A 19,318-nucleotide genomic window follows, 5' to 3' on the forward strand; every position below is an offset into this window, starting at 1 on the left:
CTGATTTTAATGTCTCTTCTCTCTGTAATAATCTCTGTAAGTATAATAGCTTCCAATGAGTTCTGTGTACTTCTACTGAATTTTTGACACTGAGGGTGGTTTTGGGAATCACCTGAATTTGCAGTTGGTGTGAAAAATGCAGGTGATCCTGTGTGGGGACTGTCCCCTCTAACTTTATAATTGGATAAACTTTTGAGTATGCAGATGGGAAAATAAGAAAAAAGTTTTTATTCACAGACAACATAATTTTATAGAAGATACTAGGAAATATGCAAACAAAAAGCTACTAGAATTTACAAATGAATTTGTCAAAATCTCAGGATACATTCCTGTATTTCAAGCCTTATTATTATATAGATTAGAAAGATAGATGTACATACATATATACATACATCAATAGAAGAGAATAGCAAATCCAGAAATAGACTCTCACATATAATGATGGATTTTCAACAAAGGTGCCAAAGTAGTTCAGTGGGGGTAAAAATGGTCTTTTCAACAAATGGCATTAGATATTCAAGTGTAAAAGTGCGCCAGGTACAGTGGCTCATGCCTGTAATCCTAGCACTTTGGGAGGCTGAGGCAGGAAGATTGCTTGAGGCCAGGAATTCAAGACCAGCTTGGGCAATATAGTGGGAGCTCATCTCCACAAAACTTTTAAACATTAACTTGGCATGGTGGTGCATGCCTGTAGTCCCAGCTGCTTGGAAGGCTGCAGTGGGAGGATCACTTGAACCCAGGAGTTGGAGGCTGCAGTGAGCTTTGATTGCGCCACCGCACTCCAGCCTGGGAGATAGAATGAGACCTTGTCTCAAAAAAAAAAAAAAAAAAAAAAAAAAAAAAAAAAAAAAAAGACCCTGGGCCCTCACCTCACACCAGATATAACAATTACCTTATAATTATAGCTCCAAGTGTAAAACCTGAAATTATACAACTCCTAGAAGAAAATACAGGTAAAAATCTTTGTGACTTTGGAACAGCGTTATTTGAAATTAGGACACAAAGAACACAAACAATTAAAAAATCAACTGGATTTCATCAAACTTTTGCTCCTTGAACATCGCTGTTAAGGAAATATAAACCCAAACTATATACTGGGAGAAAATAATCACAGGACACATATTTGGTAAATGGCTTTTTATCCAGAATATACAAAGAACTTCTACAACTCGATAATAAGGAGACAGAAAACCCAATAAATGGGTAAAAGATTTGAAGGAACACTTCACCAAAAATGAGATATTGATGGCAAATAAGCACTGAAAAGTTGCCCAATGTAACTAGTCATTAAGCAAATGAAAACTAAAACCTCAGCAGTACACTATAAGCTTACTAGAATGACTAAATACAAACCAACATAAAGCACATGCTGGCAAAAATGGCTCATGACGACGACTCTCATGCATGACTGATGGGAGTGAATAATGGAAACAGTATTGCCTTTCTGGAAAACAGTTGCACAGTTTCCTGTAAAGATACACTTATCATACAACTCAGTAATTACATTTGTGAGAGCAAATATTCCAACAAAGATCTGCACATGAATACTTATAGCAGCTTTATTCTTCATAGCTCAAACTGAAGACAACTCAAATGTTCACCAACAAGTGAACGGATGAACAATTCACTGGATGTCCATCCATACAATGGAATACTTCTCAGCAGTAAAGAGAAATCATCATAGCAAAGACTTGGAACCAACCGAAATGCCCATCAATGATAGACTGGATAAAGAAAATGTGGCACATATACACCATGGAATACTATGCAGTCATAAAAAAAGGATTTCATGTCTTTTGCAGGGACATGGATGAAGCTGGAAACCATCATTCTCAGCAAACTAACACAGGAACAGAAAACCAAACACCACATGTTCTCACTCCTAAGTGGGAGTTGAACAATGAGAACACATGGACACAGGGAAGGGAACATCACACAGCGGGGCCTGTCAGAGGATGGAGGGTTTGGGGAGGGAGAGCATTAGGAGAAATACCTAATGTAGATGACGGGTTGATGAGTGCAGCAAGCCATCATGGCACGTGTATACCTATGTAACAAACCTGCACATTCTGCACATATATCCCAGAACTTAAAGTATAATAATAAAAGTATATATATAAAAAGAAATTGTCTCTGATACATCCAAGAACATAGATGTTTCTCAAGTGCATGAGGTTAGGTGGAAGAAGCTAGCATCATTCCCAATGACTTATATGACATTATAGATGGAAAAAGGCAAAACTATAGTGACAGAAAATAGGTGAAGGTTGCCAGGGTCTCGGGGTGGGGAAGGGTTGATTATAAAGTAGTCCAAAAGAACTACGTGGAGTGATGGTACTGTTCTATATTGTATGTTCTTTCCATGTCATAACTTCTTCAACTAGACACCTAAAAAGGATGAATTTTACTTTATGTAATTTATATTCCAATAAATCTGCTTTTCAAAAACCCCACAAACTCCATAAACTGTTGAAAGATACTGGCAATCTTTGTAACTGATAAAGGATTAGTGCCTTAACTCTAGAATAGAAAAGAATTTCTATACACTAATGAGAAAAAGTCAACTCTTTTAGTAGAACTATGTGCAAAAAAGGCTGGGTGTGGTGGCTCATGCCTGTAATCCCAGCACTTTGGGAGACCAAGGCAGGTGGATCACCTGAGGTCCAGAGTTTGAGACCAGGCTGGCCAACATGGCGAAACCCCATCTCTACTAAAAATACGTAACACCAAACTCTTTTTGGTGTTGTGTACCAGGGGACTGCAAGTTAAAGTAAGGTATCATTTCTTATCCACCATTCTGGCTCAAAAACCTGATCATGTTGAGAGTTAGCTGACAGTGTGGGGAAACGGAAACTTCACCCACTTCTTACGGGAGTGTAATTTGGCATAAGTATTTTGAAAAAGACTTTGGTATTATGTCGTAAAGTTAAATAGAGCCTACTCTCTCATCCTAAATTTCCACTTCTAAGCGTATCCTCTGCTGACATTCTTCTCCATGTGTACTGGAAGATATGTACAAAAAACAATTGCAAAAAGGTAAATAATAAAAGCCCTGCATTTTCGTCAAGAGTAGAATAGATAAATAAATTATGGTATATTTTTGCCAGGCACGGTGGCTCAGGCCTGTAATAATCCTAGCACTTTGGGAGGCTGAGGCGGGCAGATTCACCTGAAGGCAGGCGTTCGAGACCAGCCTGGTCAACATGGTGAAACCCTGTCTCTACTAACAATACAAAAATTAGCCAAGCATGGTGCATGCCTGTTATCCCAGCTACTGAGGAGGCTGAGGCCCAAGAATCACTTGAACCCAGGAGGTGGAGGTTGCAGTGAGCCAAGATCAGCCTGGGTGACAGAGTGAGGCCCAGTCTCAAAATAAAGTAAAATAAGATAAACTATGATATAGTTTTACAATGTAACACTCAGGCAGTTGATATGAATGACTTACAGGCATGTGCACTAAAATGAATCTCAAAAACATTGGTTTGAGTGGAAAAAAATCAGAAACATACATAGAATATGATTTTATGTAGATAAGTTTCAAAAAACAATATCCCAGGCAGGATAGATAGCATGATCATTTCAAAGCATGAGCTCTGGAGACAGTTGCCTATATTTACTAGTTTAACCTTCAACTCCTTGGGCCACAATTCCCTCACCTGTACAAGGAGGATACTAGTTCATTTTAAGATGGGCTAACTTGGAGTAGCACCCAGAAAGGAACGGTACATGTTAGACATTGCTATTATTTTCTAATCCGACAGGGGGCGCCCCAGAGGCACCAGGACAGCAGGGCAGGACCCATGGCAGCACTGGCTCTGCCTGCAGAAATACCAGCTGTCATCACGGAAGCTTGTAAACCACCGTGGAAAAGGAAGGAAACCAGGATTCTGGAACCCCAGTGACAACTTGGTCCAAAATACCAGTTGACATTTTTAGCCAATGTCATTGTTTTGAAAAACAATGAGTTGTTTGTTCAAAACCAGATTGTGATTTTCTGAATCCGTGATTGTTCTGAAAAACCAGAATCATCAGGAAAAAAAAAAAAAAAAAAAAAAAAAAATCAATGAATTCCAACTTCATTCAAGATAAGAACTACACACAACCCATTTCTGATTTCTTTTTCCCCCAGGCATGGATTTTGCAGCTGGTTGTCATTTCCTTGACCCTTTTCCCCCTGTCTCTCAATTGATTGCTTATTGGCACCTTCCTTAAAGAATAGGACCAAAGAAAAAAGATATAAAATATAGATCCAATCAACCCTTGCATCTGAGAGTTAGTCATTTATTAAACTCCAGATGTGGCGTGGTAAGGCTAAAATGTCATCATGCTAAAATAATTATTGGAGAATTGAGACTTTTTTCCAGGGAATCACATGGTTGTCTATTTTATTAGGCTTCTTATCAACTGGTTTTTATAGTTTGATTACTGCACTGTCAATTTGGGGAATAAAGTGATTTCTTTTTTTTTTTGAGACAGAGTTTCACTCTTGTCACCTAGGCTGAAGTGCAATGGCACGATCTTGGCTCACTGCAACCTCTGCCTCCCGGGTTCAAGTGATTCTCCTGCCTCAGCCCCCTGATTAGCTGGGACTATACGCTTGGCTAATTTTTGTATTTTTAGGAGAGACGGGGTTTCACGATGTTGGCTAGGCTCGTCTCAAACTCCTGACCTCAGGTGATCTGCTCACTGGATTACAGACATGAGCCACCACACCTGGCATAAAGTGATTTCTTGTTTTAATATTCTTGGAGTTAATTATTATTTAGGGTTTACTCTGCTTTCCAATGGAAGGCTAATAACAATCAGTAGAAAAGAGTGAAAATTAATATCCAAAATGAACTGTGATCTCTAATGCATCAGGAAAATTCCACATCGTTTTCACTAGTATTTTATCTTAACCCTACATACAGAAGGCTATAATACTATTACAATGCGTTGCTTACTACTTACCCTCTTATTTCCACCTGCGCTACAGCAGTGATGTTGATTTGCAGGCTCACAGAATTGCTGTCTGGATTGTCCTTGTTGGAACTAAAACACAGGGACATGTGATTTAAATCTATCTGCTCAGATGTATTATTACAATATATGATCATAAACATTCTGTATATCACAGGAGCAACACATATTACTAACCTGATCATTCAGGAAACAAGTGTATTCATTCTCCAAAATCATAACCATTTGTACAGAGAAATGCTAAGATCTTTGAGGATCAATAGTAATGTAACAGCTATCTATGAAGAGACACTCTATCTGGAAATACAATAGATATCTGGATAAACTAACACTTCTTCTTCTTTTTTTTTTTTTTTTTTTTTTTTTTTTTGAGATGGAGTCTCCCTCTGTTGCCAGGCTGGAGTGCAGTGGCTCAGTCTCAGCTCACTGCAACCTCTGACTCCCCAGTTCAAGCAATTCTCCTACTTCAACCTCCCAGGTAGCTGGAACTACAGGCACACGCCACTATGCCCAGTTAATTTTTGTATTTCTTTTTTTTTTTTTTTTTTTTTTTTTTGAGGCGGAGTTTCGCTCTGTCACCCAGGCTGGAGTGCAGTGGCCGGATCTCAGCTCACTGCAAGCTCCGCCTCCCGGGTTCACGCCATTCTCCTGCCTCAGCCTCCCGAGTAGCTGGGACTACAGGCGCCCGCCACCTCGCCCGGCTAGATTTTTGTATTTTTTAGTAGAGACGGGGTTTCACCGGGTTAGCCAGGATGGTCTTGATCTCCTGACCTCGTGATCCGCCCGTCTCGGCCTCCCAAAGTGCTGGGATTACAGGCTTGAGCCACCGCGCCCGGCCTAATTTTTGTATTTCTAGTAGAGACGGGATTTCACCATGTTGGCCAGGATGATCTCAATCTCTGTACCTCATGATCCGCCCACCTCAGGCTCCCAAAGTGCTGGGATTACAGGTGCGATCCACCATGCCTGGCCAAAACTAACACTTTTTTAAATGGCTAAACCAAAAAGGTATTGAACTGAGTTCATTTTGCAACTTCTACCTTGGACAAATTCCTTAACAACTCTGTGCATATCATGTTCATTGCCCATTAAGTAGGAAGTGACAGCACAGCCAACTCCTGATTTTTCTTGCTAATAAAGGGAAGAGCTGGCATGAATAATGCAGAGAAACACATAATCAAAACAGCATTTGTGTTTGGCTCTGGGATGCATCATACCATACATTGGCTTGGCAGCAATTTCATCTTCCTTACGGGTTATTTCTTAAGTTAGTGTTAAAATAAGCATCTATTCACTGCATACTCAGCAGATAACTAGGACAAGGAGTTGGAGGGTATTTTAAAAGACAAGTTTAAATTACACACTTTTCATTACCCACAATGCCCTGAATATAGACCCAAGGAAGTTGGGAAGTTCATAAACAGGCAATTAGGAGATGACATGGATATTTACAAAATGCATTAAGAGTGTCTAGATAGAAGGTGTGTGTTTAACAACACTTCTTTGAACAGTGACAAAATTATTTTTTAAGTTGGCTGGGGTTTTTTCTCTCCAGCAAATATAATTAGATATGAAACAACTTTTAAAAATGCATGGGTTTCAAAATGCATGTGCTATGAGGAAAATAAAACATACTTCACAAAGAGTCTCAACCAGTAACTGGGTTTTGAAGGCAGCTTCTATCTGCATTTTATAATCCTAATTATGCTTTTACTGAAGTCACTAAAAACTTAGGCAGCTTTTAGCAAACCGAGACACAGCCACATCACCAATAACAGGTCATGTTTATATTCAGGAGTCGTTAGGAAGAGAAGGCGTCCTCCTTTTTTGTCATCAAATCTCACTCTGATTCGATGGACAAGCTCTAGCACCAAGAGGATGGTAATGGGGTAGGTTCTGACTAGCTTTTGAAGCTTTCCAAATGTGAAAGCTGGAAAGGATATGATAAAATTCTGCTTTCAAAGCAGGAGGAGGCAGAACTGTTCCCATGATGCTTTTGAGAAGTCCTGGCCGATTGTATATACTGATAAGACAACTTAAACTGCAACCACACATAAAAGATATAAACAGGCAAATGTCAGGCTCATTTCCTGGAATGGAGCATCGCCACTAAATCCATGACTGAGCTTAAGGGACTTGTTCCAGAGGCTGAACCCCAGTTTCCAGGCCATTTTATTAAGATCACATCTGGGGAGGATCAGTCAACTAAAAAAATGTCTGTGTGTGTTATTAAAGCAGTATTCTGAATTCTAACCACTAAGAAGTAATTAAGTAATTTTACTTATTGTAGACTTTATGGTTCTAAATATATTATGAGTAATTCTTTAGCTTGGAAATTTAAATATATTTTTGCCACAGATTAACCAGACTTTTTCCTATTTCTAGTTCACTACTGCTTGGCAGCTGTGGAAATTAGAATTATGAAAAAACAAAGTTTCATATATATAAGTTATTGCATAATTCTATTGTATTTTCTTCCCAAGTGGTTTAAATAACACACTTTTCATTACCCACAATACTGTGAATATGTAAATAGACATTGAATATTGAAATTATCCTTGAAAACAAGTCTAACACTAGGCTTTTAGAGGCTGTTTTGAAATGCGGCAAGAACAGCAGCAGACTCTGAGTCCAGACCTTCTAGTCGGCTAATCAAAATCATCTTTTGTCACACAGACTTGCCATGACACTTGCTACTGCATACCAGTGGTGTCAGCAAAATCTCCTGGTAAGAAAGGAACCAGTCTTGATAAATAACTTGGATGCTTCCTTGACCTCTTTCCTGAAAGGAAAGCTCCCTCACTAATACCACTGCTACATCCAAACAAGCCATCCATCACCGCCATGGAAGCTGAACTATTTAAACTGTTGGTGCTGGTTCTACACAAAGAATGATGAATTTCCTCTCTACAACTGCACCCTATGTTATATACTATGGATAGACTTGTTTTTCACTTTATTACTCCAATGCTATTTTCTTTTTCCTTACTATTTCCTATTTCCTGTATTCTAACATTCCCTCTATGCTTTCTGTGGTCTTTGGAATGTCAGCAAAGATAACACAGTATTCATCCCACCATTACTAAGGAAGTAACTCTGAGATGGTTACCAAGACCTGTTTGTATGTGGCAATTGCAATCTGAGACCCATTGGACACAGGGAGGAAAATGTTTATGTCATGTAGAGTGAGGGCATGGAGAGATCGCTTAATGCAAATATTTGGTAACAGGAAATACTTTAAGTTTATTAACATATAAAGCCCATTTCTCTCTTGACTTCTATTTGTGGAAAAGGGATTCATTAAATGCAGGTCATGGCAGTCAATATATGCCTGTAAGAGTTTAGACTTCAGAACATTTGGTTTAATTTATTTTTGGTTTAAACACATTTAAACCAAATGCAAAACCATCCATCTACATCCTTATTTACAGCTTTGGAGTCAGCCAGCAAACCAGGCAGATAAATGCTCAGCTCTCAAATACCCTAGTAACTGAATTTTTACAGTGTTTTACTCAAATACGGTATTTTTTTTTTTTTTTTTTAGATGGGGTCTCACTCTTACGACCCAGGCTGGAGTGCAGTGGCGCAATCCTGACTCACTGCAACCTCCGCCTCCCAGGTTCAAGCAATTCCCCAGCCTCAGCCTCCAGAGAAGCTGGGACTACAGGCGTGCACCTGTACTTTTATTAGAGGAAAGGTTTCACCATGTTGGCTAGGTTGGTCTTGAACTCCTGACCTCAAGTGATCCACTTGCCTTGGACTCCCAAAATGCTTGGATTACAGGCGTGATCCACTGTGCCCGGCCTCAAACACTGTATTCTTGCTTTTATACCTATAATGTATGTTTTGGGAATTTAATGCTATATGTATATTCCAGTTCTTTCTGCATTTCTGCATTTTTATATTTTTTTAGGGTAATGTTAAAATAGTCATAAGTAGAAATGGAATGTAATCAGTCATGACCCTTTGTTTTAGATGAAGGGGAATGTTAAAAATGTGGCCATTTCTATTTTACAGCAGATTTGGCACTTCATTACTGAATTCATTATTTAAATGATGATCTACAGGATGGACTTGGGGAAAGCATCTAGAACACTACCTAGTGTCTTTTGCTTCTTAGATGAACTACTAATTGCATCCATTCTCTTTTGTAACTTCAACCAAGAGTGAGGAGGAAATATCAATGAATTTGCTTTGTACCAGACTTCCTTTCTGTACAAAGGTTGTGTATTTTGTGAGAGATGTCTCTTTCCCCAGGTGACACAAAACTTCATGTCAGTGGAGGATCAATGGCACAGACAATGATGGAGAGGAATAGAAACTTCAGGTTACTGTCTGGAGGGATGATGGTCCTTTGCTATGACATGTTTTCTGTTTTTGTTTTTGTTTTTGTTTCTGTTTTATTTTTCTTAAGATACTTAGAAATATCAACAGAAGATTTCCAAAATAAAAATATTTAGGGCTTCCTATACCTTTAATATATTTTTATAGATACAAAGAAATGATTTAACATGCTTTAGGTAAAATGAAGGAATATTACAGAAGAATTCATTCCATTTGTATCCCATCACTAAATTTTATCCAGATTCTAAAAACCTAAAATTCAGCAGAAAATTTCTAAGTTAAATTCAAGAAAGACTTCATTAAGGTCAGAAATAAACACCTAAGGTAAGTTGAGAAAACTTTCCTCCCTAGAAATCTATCACAAAGTTTGGAGTGGGAGAGTAATTTGTGACATGGGTTGTGGATTTTAAAAATCTGCTACATTCTTACAGACTTTATACATTTTTAAAAAATTCTAAGCCTTTTACTTAAGTAGTTATTTAAAAAGTAATCCATTGCATGGAGTCATTATTCTAAAAGTTATCACACTCTAATGATACTTCTTGCAAGATATTAAGATAAACTTAGAAATTAACCATCTTGCACACTAGTATTTGAGACTCAAATTGTGGATACTGATTTCATATTCATTTAATGGTTAGAGTAAGGGTTCAACATGCCAGGCAAGGTATAACTAAATACAGAAGGCTTGCATGTCCTGTTTACATCAGTGTTTTTCAAACTTTTTAAGCTGCAGACCGCAAAAAATATATACCTCTCACTAGACATCTTACTACACATATTTATACTTACTGAAAGGAACATTTCATGAGCTGTACTAGTATATACTATATTATATTATATTGTATGTTAATTTCCATTCAATTTCCTTTTAATATGGGTCTAGAGCCATTAAACTGATTCCATTACCCAGTTAATGGGTTTAAGTTCACAGCTGGAAGCCCCAGTCCAAATGCCACACTACTTTCTTCAGGTCTTCTTTTTCACAAAATATTATTTTCAGCCACAAAGGAGCAAACAGGATAGGTGGTAAGAAGACGAAGTCACAGTTGAATTCTCGAACAGTGTCAGCCTTAGAAAAGAGAGGCAGCTACCTATATGGCTCGGCTTATCATTGCTAGAGAAGGGTTTGCCCTCAAAATAGAGTATCTCACCTGCATCCTGCCACAGTGCTCACAGGTAAGCCGTCAGAGATTCATTCATTCTTGGAAATTGAAGAGACTTCGGGATTGTCAATGCAAAATCTATGCTTTTTTTGCACAGATTTTGTTCTCAGGGACTAGCTGATGCCCAGCAGAGAGCATGGAGTTAGGGTGGGGAAAGGCATGCACTTTGGAATGAGGAAAAGCGGAAGTAAAGCAGGTGGGAGGGTGCCCAGGACAAAATTTTGCTGTCTCATAACTTGGTCTATATAATTTAATCTCTTTTTCAAAACCCCTAAAATGTTGAAATTACTGAAATAATTGAGGAAAACAAAGAATAAATGGGCTGTGAAAGTCTGGGTTCTAATTTCAGATGAGCTTTTAAGGCCAAGGACCTTGACAGGTGGCATCATTTCACTGTGGATCTCTTTTCTGTTGAGTGCTGTCAATAATATAGGCAGGTAAAGTTGTCTAACCTTCTGATTTGGAGATCGAAATTAATGCTCATGTTTGTTTTCTCGAGACGTGGAACTGCAAATCGGAGGCCCAGGGAATACTAAAAAAGAAAATAAAATCACACAGGACATAAAGTTATTACATGAGAGTAGCTTGTACACAACATCAAAATATTTTGTAAATCATTCCTGCAAAACCCCACCCTGGATCACTGTAACTCTCTCCTTTGTTCTGCTTCTAACCCAGGTGGCTGAGAGCCAAGAGAAGTCATGCAATGAACTGCAGGCCCCAGAAGATTCAGGTTACAGTACAGGTTGGTTCTCTCTCTCCATTTAGTTCTGTACTGCCTCCTCTCTTGCCACCTTTTTGTGTGTTAAATTGAAAATAATCCAAATACATGAGAAGACACTGATTGATTGACTGATTGATTGATTGAGACAGGGTCTCGCTCCATCCCCCAGGCTGGAGTGCAGTAGTGCGAGCGTGGCTCACTGCAGCCTCGACTTCAGGCTCGAGTGATCCTCCTTCCTTAGCCTCCCAAGTAGCAAGGGCCACAGGTGCACACCACCACACAGTTAACTTTTTTGTTATTTGTAGAGACAGAGTCTAGTCTGGTCTTGAACTCCTGATTTCATGCAATCCTCCTGCCTTGGCCTCCCAAAGTGCTGGGATTACAAGCATGAAACACCACACCTGCCAGAAATTGACTTAGAAAACTATGATGCTTCTGTTTGATGGACATTTATGTAGTCATTGAAATTATAGCTGTGAAGTCAACGCAACAATATGGAAAATGCTTCTAATGTAATAACGATCAACAATGAATGAAGGTTACAATGTTTATGTGCAATGCTCCTCAGCTATGGTTTTAAAAGTCTACAAATCAAAAAATTCTTCTACAGTACAGGAGCGTGGATGTATTATAGGAAAATGTTTCAGAATAATATGTTCTAGTTGAGGTTACAGTTACATGGATTATTTTTTCCTTTTAAATTTTTCCAAATTTTTAAAACTGCATTTACTATTTTCATAACCTGTAAATAGATAAAAACATGGGGAAAATAAATTCAATGGTGATATAAATAAGGAAGTAAAAATAATAGTTAACACATCTGTAATATTATGTTACTTACTCTTCCAAGCACTGTACTATGCCTTACACACGTGATCTCATGTAATCCCAAAAAGCACTCTGGGGTAGGGGCTGTTGTTGCTGACATTATACAATGGAGCAACAACCTGAGGATTAGAGAGATGAAGTACCTTGCTCCAGGTGCAGTGCAAATAAACTACAGAGCTAGAATTTAAATCCCTGTAAGCTAACTTTCAAATCTGTTGTCACAGCCACTATAGTATCAGAATCAAACCATTAACAAAAACTCATATTCACATGAAGCAGTAATAATAGGAACTAATAATAAATCATCTCTTTTGTCATAAATCAGCAGCACCAGTTCACCAGCCCTTGCCGAATGTGCTTCAAATCATGTACCATCCTAATGGCTTTACATTTGTCATATCATTCATTGCTCCAAACACTCCTATAGGTAGGTGTTTTCTCATTTCAGTGTGACTTGCTCAAAGTATCACAGCTGATAAAAGGTATAGCCGGTATTTAAACCCAGATGTGTCTTAATTGTAAGGCATTATGTCCCAGCAAGGATTATTTTATTTTATTTTATTTTATTTTTTTGAGACAGAGTCTTGCTCTGTCGCCCAGGTTGGAGTGCAGTAGCATGATCTCAGCTTACTGCAACCTCCACCTCCCGGGTTCAAGTGATTCTCCTGCCTCAGCCTCCCGAGTAGCGGGGATTATAGGTGTGCACCACCACGCCCAGCTATTTTTTGTATTTTTAGTAGAGACGGGGTTTCATCATGTTGGCCAGGCTGGTCTCATACTCCTAACCTCGTGATCCACCCGCCTTGGCCTCCCCAAGTGCTGGGATTCCAGGCGTGAGCCAACGCACCTGGCCAGATGAATTTTTTAATAATTCCAAAGGAGCAATTTTCTATCAGCCTCTTCTCTCTTTTTCAGAAGACTTTTAGCTTTTACTTGCCTTTTCTACTTGAAGAACTCCTAAATCACGCCTCAAAGCTCAGGACAGGAGATATCTCCTGTAATACATTCTCTGATCCTATGGGCTGGGCCAGGCAAAATTGTTCTCCTTTTTATTTTCTGTCTCCTTTTTTACCACTCTTCCACCACTCAACTTATGACACTGCTAATTTTGAGTTTCTTATTGAGTGAAGGTTGTATGTTTTTATCTTTATATTGCCAGACTCTAGCTTAGAACCTGGTTTATAGAAGCAGTGCAATAAAAATTGCCAAAAGAGGCTGGGCGCAAGGGTGGCTGACTCCTGTAATCCCAGCACTTTGGGAGGCCAAGGTGGGCGGATCACAAGGTCAGGAGTTCAAGACCACCTAGCCAACATTATGAAACCCCATCTCTACTAAAATACAAAAATTAGCCGAGTGTGGTGGTGAGTGCCTGTAATCCCAGCTACTCGGGAGGCAGAGGCAGGAGAATCGCTTGAACCCAGGAGGCAGAGGTTGCAGTGAGCCGAGATTGTGCCATTGCACTCCAGCCTGGGCAATAGAGTGAGACTCCATCTCAAAACAAAACAAAAAAAATTGCCAAAATTGCCGAAAAATGAGAGTTTGTTTTTTTTGCTTATTTCCAGTGATAGAAAACTTACTGTTTTCTTACGCTACCTAATGTTGGTTTTCATTATAGAACAATCAGCATGGGACAAAGACCCATTGAAGATGTGACAATTTCATATTGGTAAGAGGTGCATGTGTCCTTAACCAGTACCAAACACCAGATCTCATGGCATTGATTTTAAAGCGCTTTCACTGACACCACCATTTAAAAAAAAATTTTCCCACGAGAAAATTTGCAACTTGTTATGAATCTTATTGCCATATAAATATCTTATATTACTATAGCTACTCTATGGAAATGACTTTACTATTTAAAAATCAGAAGTAAAACTTCTGAATACTACCTTGAATATTTTGTTAAGTTAAAATACAAAGTCACTTGAAAATGATTTTCAAAAGATATTAGATAGAACTAAACATTCCTGGCAATTTATGATGCTTTTAAAATCTTTAGCACTGCTTTTCCATTTGGAATTTTACCACAACCCACTGAGAGTATTCTTTTTAAAGTGCAAAATGAAGAAGAATATAAATCAAAGTGTTTTATAACAAAACAGAATGCAATAAAATTTGATGTGTTTAATGGCATTAAAGAACGAGATAAGAAAGCTATTAGGTTTCTTCTACTATAGACTTCAGAGATAAATGAATATAAACAATTTACTTCCCTGTAAAGATTATTTGCTGGTAAAATGAATTGACATCCTTTCACATAAACACATTTGTGGTTAAGACCCACTGCCATTTTTCCTCCACTTTGAATGATACTGGTGGCCAGTTTTGTTCAAGATTATCCTTAGATGACCTCTGGTCTAGCTGTAACACTTCTAATACTGAAAAAGGAACGAGTGGTCCATCATCTACAAATGCTAACACTGTTAGCTACCACTTCAATTCATTTCTCTTTTGTCTTAGGTAACCCTCTTCATATTAAATTAGGCCATTGATGCTGGGCTTGGTGGGACACGTCTGTAATTCCAGCACTTTCGAAGGCCAAGGCAGGTAGATCACCTGAGGCCAGGAGTTCGAGACTAGCCTGACCAACATGGAGAAACCCCATCTCTACTAAAAATACAAAATTAGCCTGGCACATTGGCATGCACCTGTAATGCTAGCTGCTCAGGAGGCTGAGGCAGAAGAATCGCTTGAACCCAGGAGGCAGAGGTTGTGGTGAGCCAAGATCGTGCCATTGCACTTCAGCCTGGGCAACAAGCGTGAAACTCCATCTCAAAATAAAATAAAATAAAATAGGCGGTTGGATTTTTCGCAAAAACTAGTAAAATGATTCATTAGCTTCCAGATAAAAGGACTATGATAGTGAAAAATGTTCTAATATCTCAGTGTAGACATCCCATTCTCTCTTTCAATGCTTCATTTTAAAGTCTCATCTGTTACTCATTCGTTTTTATCCAAGGGCTTTTCACGATGTTACAGACCGGATAGAACACGGGCTTTGCAGTAAGGCTTGGTTTGAATCTTGGTTCTAACCTTTACCCTCTGTGAGGCTTTGACCAATTCATTCGACTTCTCTGAGCTTCGATTTCCTCATCCATAAAATAAATACTTGACTCACAGGGTTGTTTTGAAAATTCAATAAAATAACATTAAAAAGCTCCCCTCCTCCCACTGCTCAGTTTATAACCTAGAGGACAATCAATCCATGATCACCAATAATAATCTGTCATAGGAATGTACTTGTCATTGAAATATGTATTTACTTTTGCCCCAAGAAGCGAGTTTACTACAGTTTTAGTACATTTTTGAATACCCAAGATCAAAGCAACATTATAGCATAAAAGAGCAAAAATATCATTCTAGCATAATATTGTAACTTGAGAAAAGTTTCAAATGCTCAAGCAAAAGTATGAAACATCAGGCTAAAAGGTTTATTAACTGAAAGACTTATCAGCATCTTTAAAATGTAAATGCATACCTGAATCTCCCAAGGAAGGCCATGACATTCAACAGTGACCATAGAATTCCCTTTTCAAGGCTGCTCTCAGGGGACTAGCACTCTTTGGAATAAACTTTGGGAAGTTGTTTTAATACAAACCTACATAATGATGACTTTCCTTGAAGTTTCTTTCAAACAGGCTATTTCACTGGTAATCATAAACATCTAATTTTGAATAGAGGACTATGTATGTTCAATTTATGTAAGCTTTGTTAATACTTTCAGGGTTCAGAATTTTTTTTCTGATTTTATGTCATAAAATAATTGCTTACTGTAATATTTATTACTAGTTACCATGCATATACTTAACTGTAATTGGATAAAATTAACTTATTGGCCTGTGATCCCAGCACTTTGGGAGGTTGAGGCAGGTGGATCACGAGGTCAGGAGTTTGAGACCAGCCTGGCCAACATGGTAAAACCCCTGTCTCTATTAAAAATATAAAAATTAGCCAGGCATATTGGTGGACACTTGTAATCCCAGCTATTCAGGAGGCTGAGGCAGGAGAATCGCTTGAGCCCAGGAGGCAGAGGTTGCAGTGAGCTGAGATCGTGCCACTGAACTCCAGCATGGGTGACAGAGCAAGACTCCATCTTGAAAATATATATATATGTATGTATTTATTTATTTATTTATTTATTTTCCACAAGCAATCCCGAGTGGAAATTTCCTAAACCTGGAAACAAAAAGGAGAAGTAGAAGAAAAAGGATGAGGAGGAGGAAAACAAAGAACTATTTTTTCACATGTATGTTGGAGATCATTATTAATCTTTATTTTTTCTCCTTGCTACAAAACTATAATTTTCTGTATAATTCTTCAAGTAAGATAATGGAAAATATAAACTTGGTGAAGCTGATTCAAAAACCGGGTTATGATAACTTTTAAAATATGAAGATACTCTGAATGATATTCATATAGGAGGTATATTCGAAATAAAAGTTAATTTAATTGCCATTGCTAAACTCTTTGTCCTAAGTTGGTTATTTTTAAAGTCTTTAACTCACATTGCATTTCTTTTGAAATTCAAATAAAAGGTATTTTTAAAAAATATCTGTAGTAAAAACAAAGTCTGCATAGATTTGTTGCAACTAAACGACACGCAAGAGTTATGTCTAAAGAGAAAGCATAGAAGAGCCTGCATCTTTCTGTGTTTGTGGCCTGAGACGATTCGCTCTGTGTAGGCTGTAATGTGAAATCCCACTACTCTGGCAATTTCCTGCCTAATTTGTTGCTGCTGCTAGGTGCTGAGTTGCTGAGTGGTAACCAGAGAGCTTTCCATCTGTTGCCTGTAAAGTCCAGTTAGAAGGAATTCGGTCAGTATTTCTGGTTCTCTCTTACATTTGTTCCCGACACCATAGGGTTCCCAAGGTCACACACCACCATCCTGGTTACATTTTCCATCTTGTACTCACAGCTCAGTGGTCGAAATCCCTACAATGGGAAAGAACAGGGGATTTAGGGGGCAGTATAAATGACATCTTGACACAAAAGCCATGCTGGGGGCCTGGGAGCTCCCCTGGATCTCAAACACCCAGGAGGGTGACAGTGCAAAAAAAGTAATTGATGACCCTTAACTGAGAAGAGAAAGTAGCAAGAGAAAAGTAAAAGTTAAATTTTAGAAATAAATGTATTGGACGGGTAAGCATATTTATTGTGTTTCATTAAGGAAGACAACGCGTAATATAGTATTTATAGACAGTATCTTCACTAATGTTAATGTGAAACTCAGAGCATGAAAATCACAAATTATTAAACATGAGTAAATAAATTTATTCTATTAAGCTTTACAAAAACAAAATGATCATAATATGTGTAGATTATCATGAGATTCAATGATCATTTGCCAGAGAATTGCCATGAACACCAATTTCTATACACCATGGTCCCATTTTGAGATCATGCAATTGACTTTCTTCTGTTCTTCATTATTTCAGATGTAAAGAGAATGCCTTCATGTTTAGCAGTACTTCCTATTTCCTTTCCTACCTCTATATCCTATTCCACATAGAGTTCATACAAACTGAAGTTGGAAGAGGTTCTGGGAGTTATATACTGGTCAGATTTTCAAGGTTGAGCAGATGAGAGGGGACATACAGATTTGTTCTGGAACGATTGCCCTTGGTTTCCAGCTCCTCTTCATGTCCGCATGCTATTCCCAGCTGCTTAGAAACCCACCCCTCACTCTCTACCCTATTCTTTTTCCATACCTCAAACCCTATGGTCCCACTCTGCATGTAGCCATAGCTACTTACACTTCTCCATTGTTTCATTCTAACTTATTATATGTCATCAGTGTATTATCTGTCACCCTTGTTCCCAAACATAAGCTTGCAATATGAGGACTTTCATAAAGGAGCAAATTTTGGGGGAATTTCTGTCCCCGTGATAGGTTCGGAAGAGGGTTCCCAATATAATGACCATTTATCCATCTGTCAGCTCTATTGAAATTCTGTTTTTTTATCCTTTTTCTGTTATCTATTGAAATTTTATATAAGAAAATAATGTAAAGTTTCAGAAACAATCCTCCATTCCCTTCTATTTTATTAACAAAAACCCAAACCCAAAACCCAAGCAAAACACACGAAACATTCCCCAGACATCTAGCTAAAGAATTCTGTAGGTAAACCACACACTTTGAGAATATAAGCTTCAAGAAGGCAGAGGTTTTTGTGTCTGTTCTAGTCCTAATGCCTAGAGCAGACTTGGACACAAAGTAAGTGACGGTTCAGGAACAACAGAGTAGAGACAACTGACACCTTCTTGTAAAAGAGAAGGCTACAATGAAACAGACAAATATGCAACTAAGTGTACAACCCTGCTCCCAGAATCCCCCAGATAGACACATGGAAACATCTGTCCTAGTTATTGAGAAAGGAATGGATCACTAATATTTGGAGGCACAATTTAATACACCCTCTCTTCAAATGTCCTGAAAGACACTTATATTAAAAGTGGTAACATTCTTTCTTCTCAAAGATAGGTTTACTATGTATTCAGCTTCTTAAGGATCCATACCTAACCCCTAATCACACAGAGAGGCTTTGTGTGGGGATTATTAACTCGGTCATGAAAACAGAAAAAACAAAACCCAGAAAAATCTTTCATAACTGCTCAAATGTCCCTTGAATGTAATTCAAGGATTTAGTTTCTATAGTAAATATATTTTTTTAATCTCACCTAAAGGTTAAAAGTTATATGTACAGTTTTTCCCCAGCTTTCTGGAAACAGTTCTTTGACATCAATCAAAGAATTTTTTTCTCCCTTTCACATCCCCTCCACCCTTTTTCTTTTCTTAAGCGTTATTTCCTCTCTTTAATAAGAAGAGCAATGAACTTTTTCTGAACATTTCTAGGTGATTTTCCTCTGCAGTTCCAGGGACATTCTTGTTCAAATCCATTTATAGCTCTTAGAGTGTTCTTCTTTCACTGAAAACATTCACTGTGTACCCACTATTGACCAGGCCTGACAAATAAGACCCCTTGTCCTCATTGAATTCTTAGTTATTCTAACAACTGGAACAAGTAATTCTAAGCAATTGTAACAGCAATGGAAACACACAGTTGCAGTAGAGTTGGGTAAATTTTATGACAGGATAAATAAATAGTGACAAAGGAGGGCCTGCACATAGATCCAAGCAACCAAAGAAAGCATCCTGGAGGAAGTAGCATCTAAGCTGATGGGGGCAGTGCATATCAGTGGTTAAGAACAGGGTTCCAGCCGGGCGTGTTGGCTGACATCTGTAATCCCAGCACTTTGGGAGGCCAAGGCAGGTGGATCACCTGAGGTCAGCAGTTTG

At 38.3% G+C, this 19,318-nt stretch overlaps 1 protein-coding gene across 1 annotated transcript in view; it reads right to left on the reverse strand.

Moving 5' to 3' along the window:
• Window positions 1–19,318, reverse strand: part of ITGA8 (integrin subunit alpha 8) — a 205,425-nt gene that overhangs the window by 63,287 nt on the left and 122,820 nt on the right. The window contains exons 21-23 of the mRNA XM_073018751.1: window positions 16,861–16,953; window positions 10,922–11,001; window positions 4,951–5,031 (exon numbers count right to left, since the gene is read on the reverse strand). Of these exons, the coding sequence (XP_072874852.1) occupies window positions 4,951–5,031; window positions 10,922–11,001; window positions 16,861–16,953 (254 nt within the window). The remainder of the gene's footprint in view (window positions 1–4,950; window positions 5,032–10,921; window positions 11,002–16,860; window positions 16,954–19,318) is intronic.

The sequence above is a fragment of the Chlorocebus sabaeus genome, chromosome 9 (assembly GCF_047675955.1).
Source record: "Chlorocebus sabaeus isolate Y175 chromosome 9, mChlSab1.0.hap1, whole genome shotgun sequence".
Classification (NCBI taxonomy): Eukaryota; Metazoa; Chordata; class Mammalia; order Primates; family Cercopithecidae; genus Chlorocebus; species Chlorocebus sabaeus.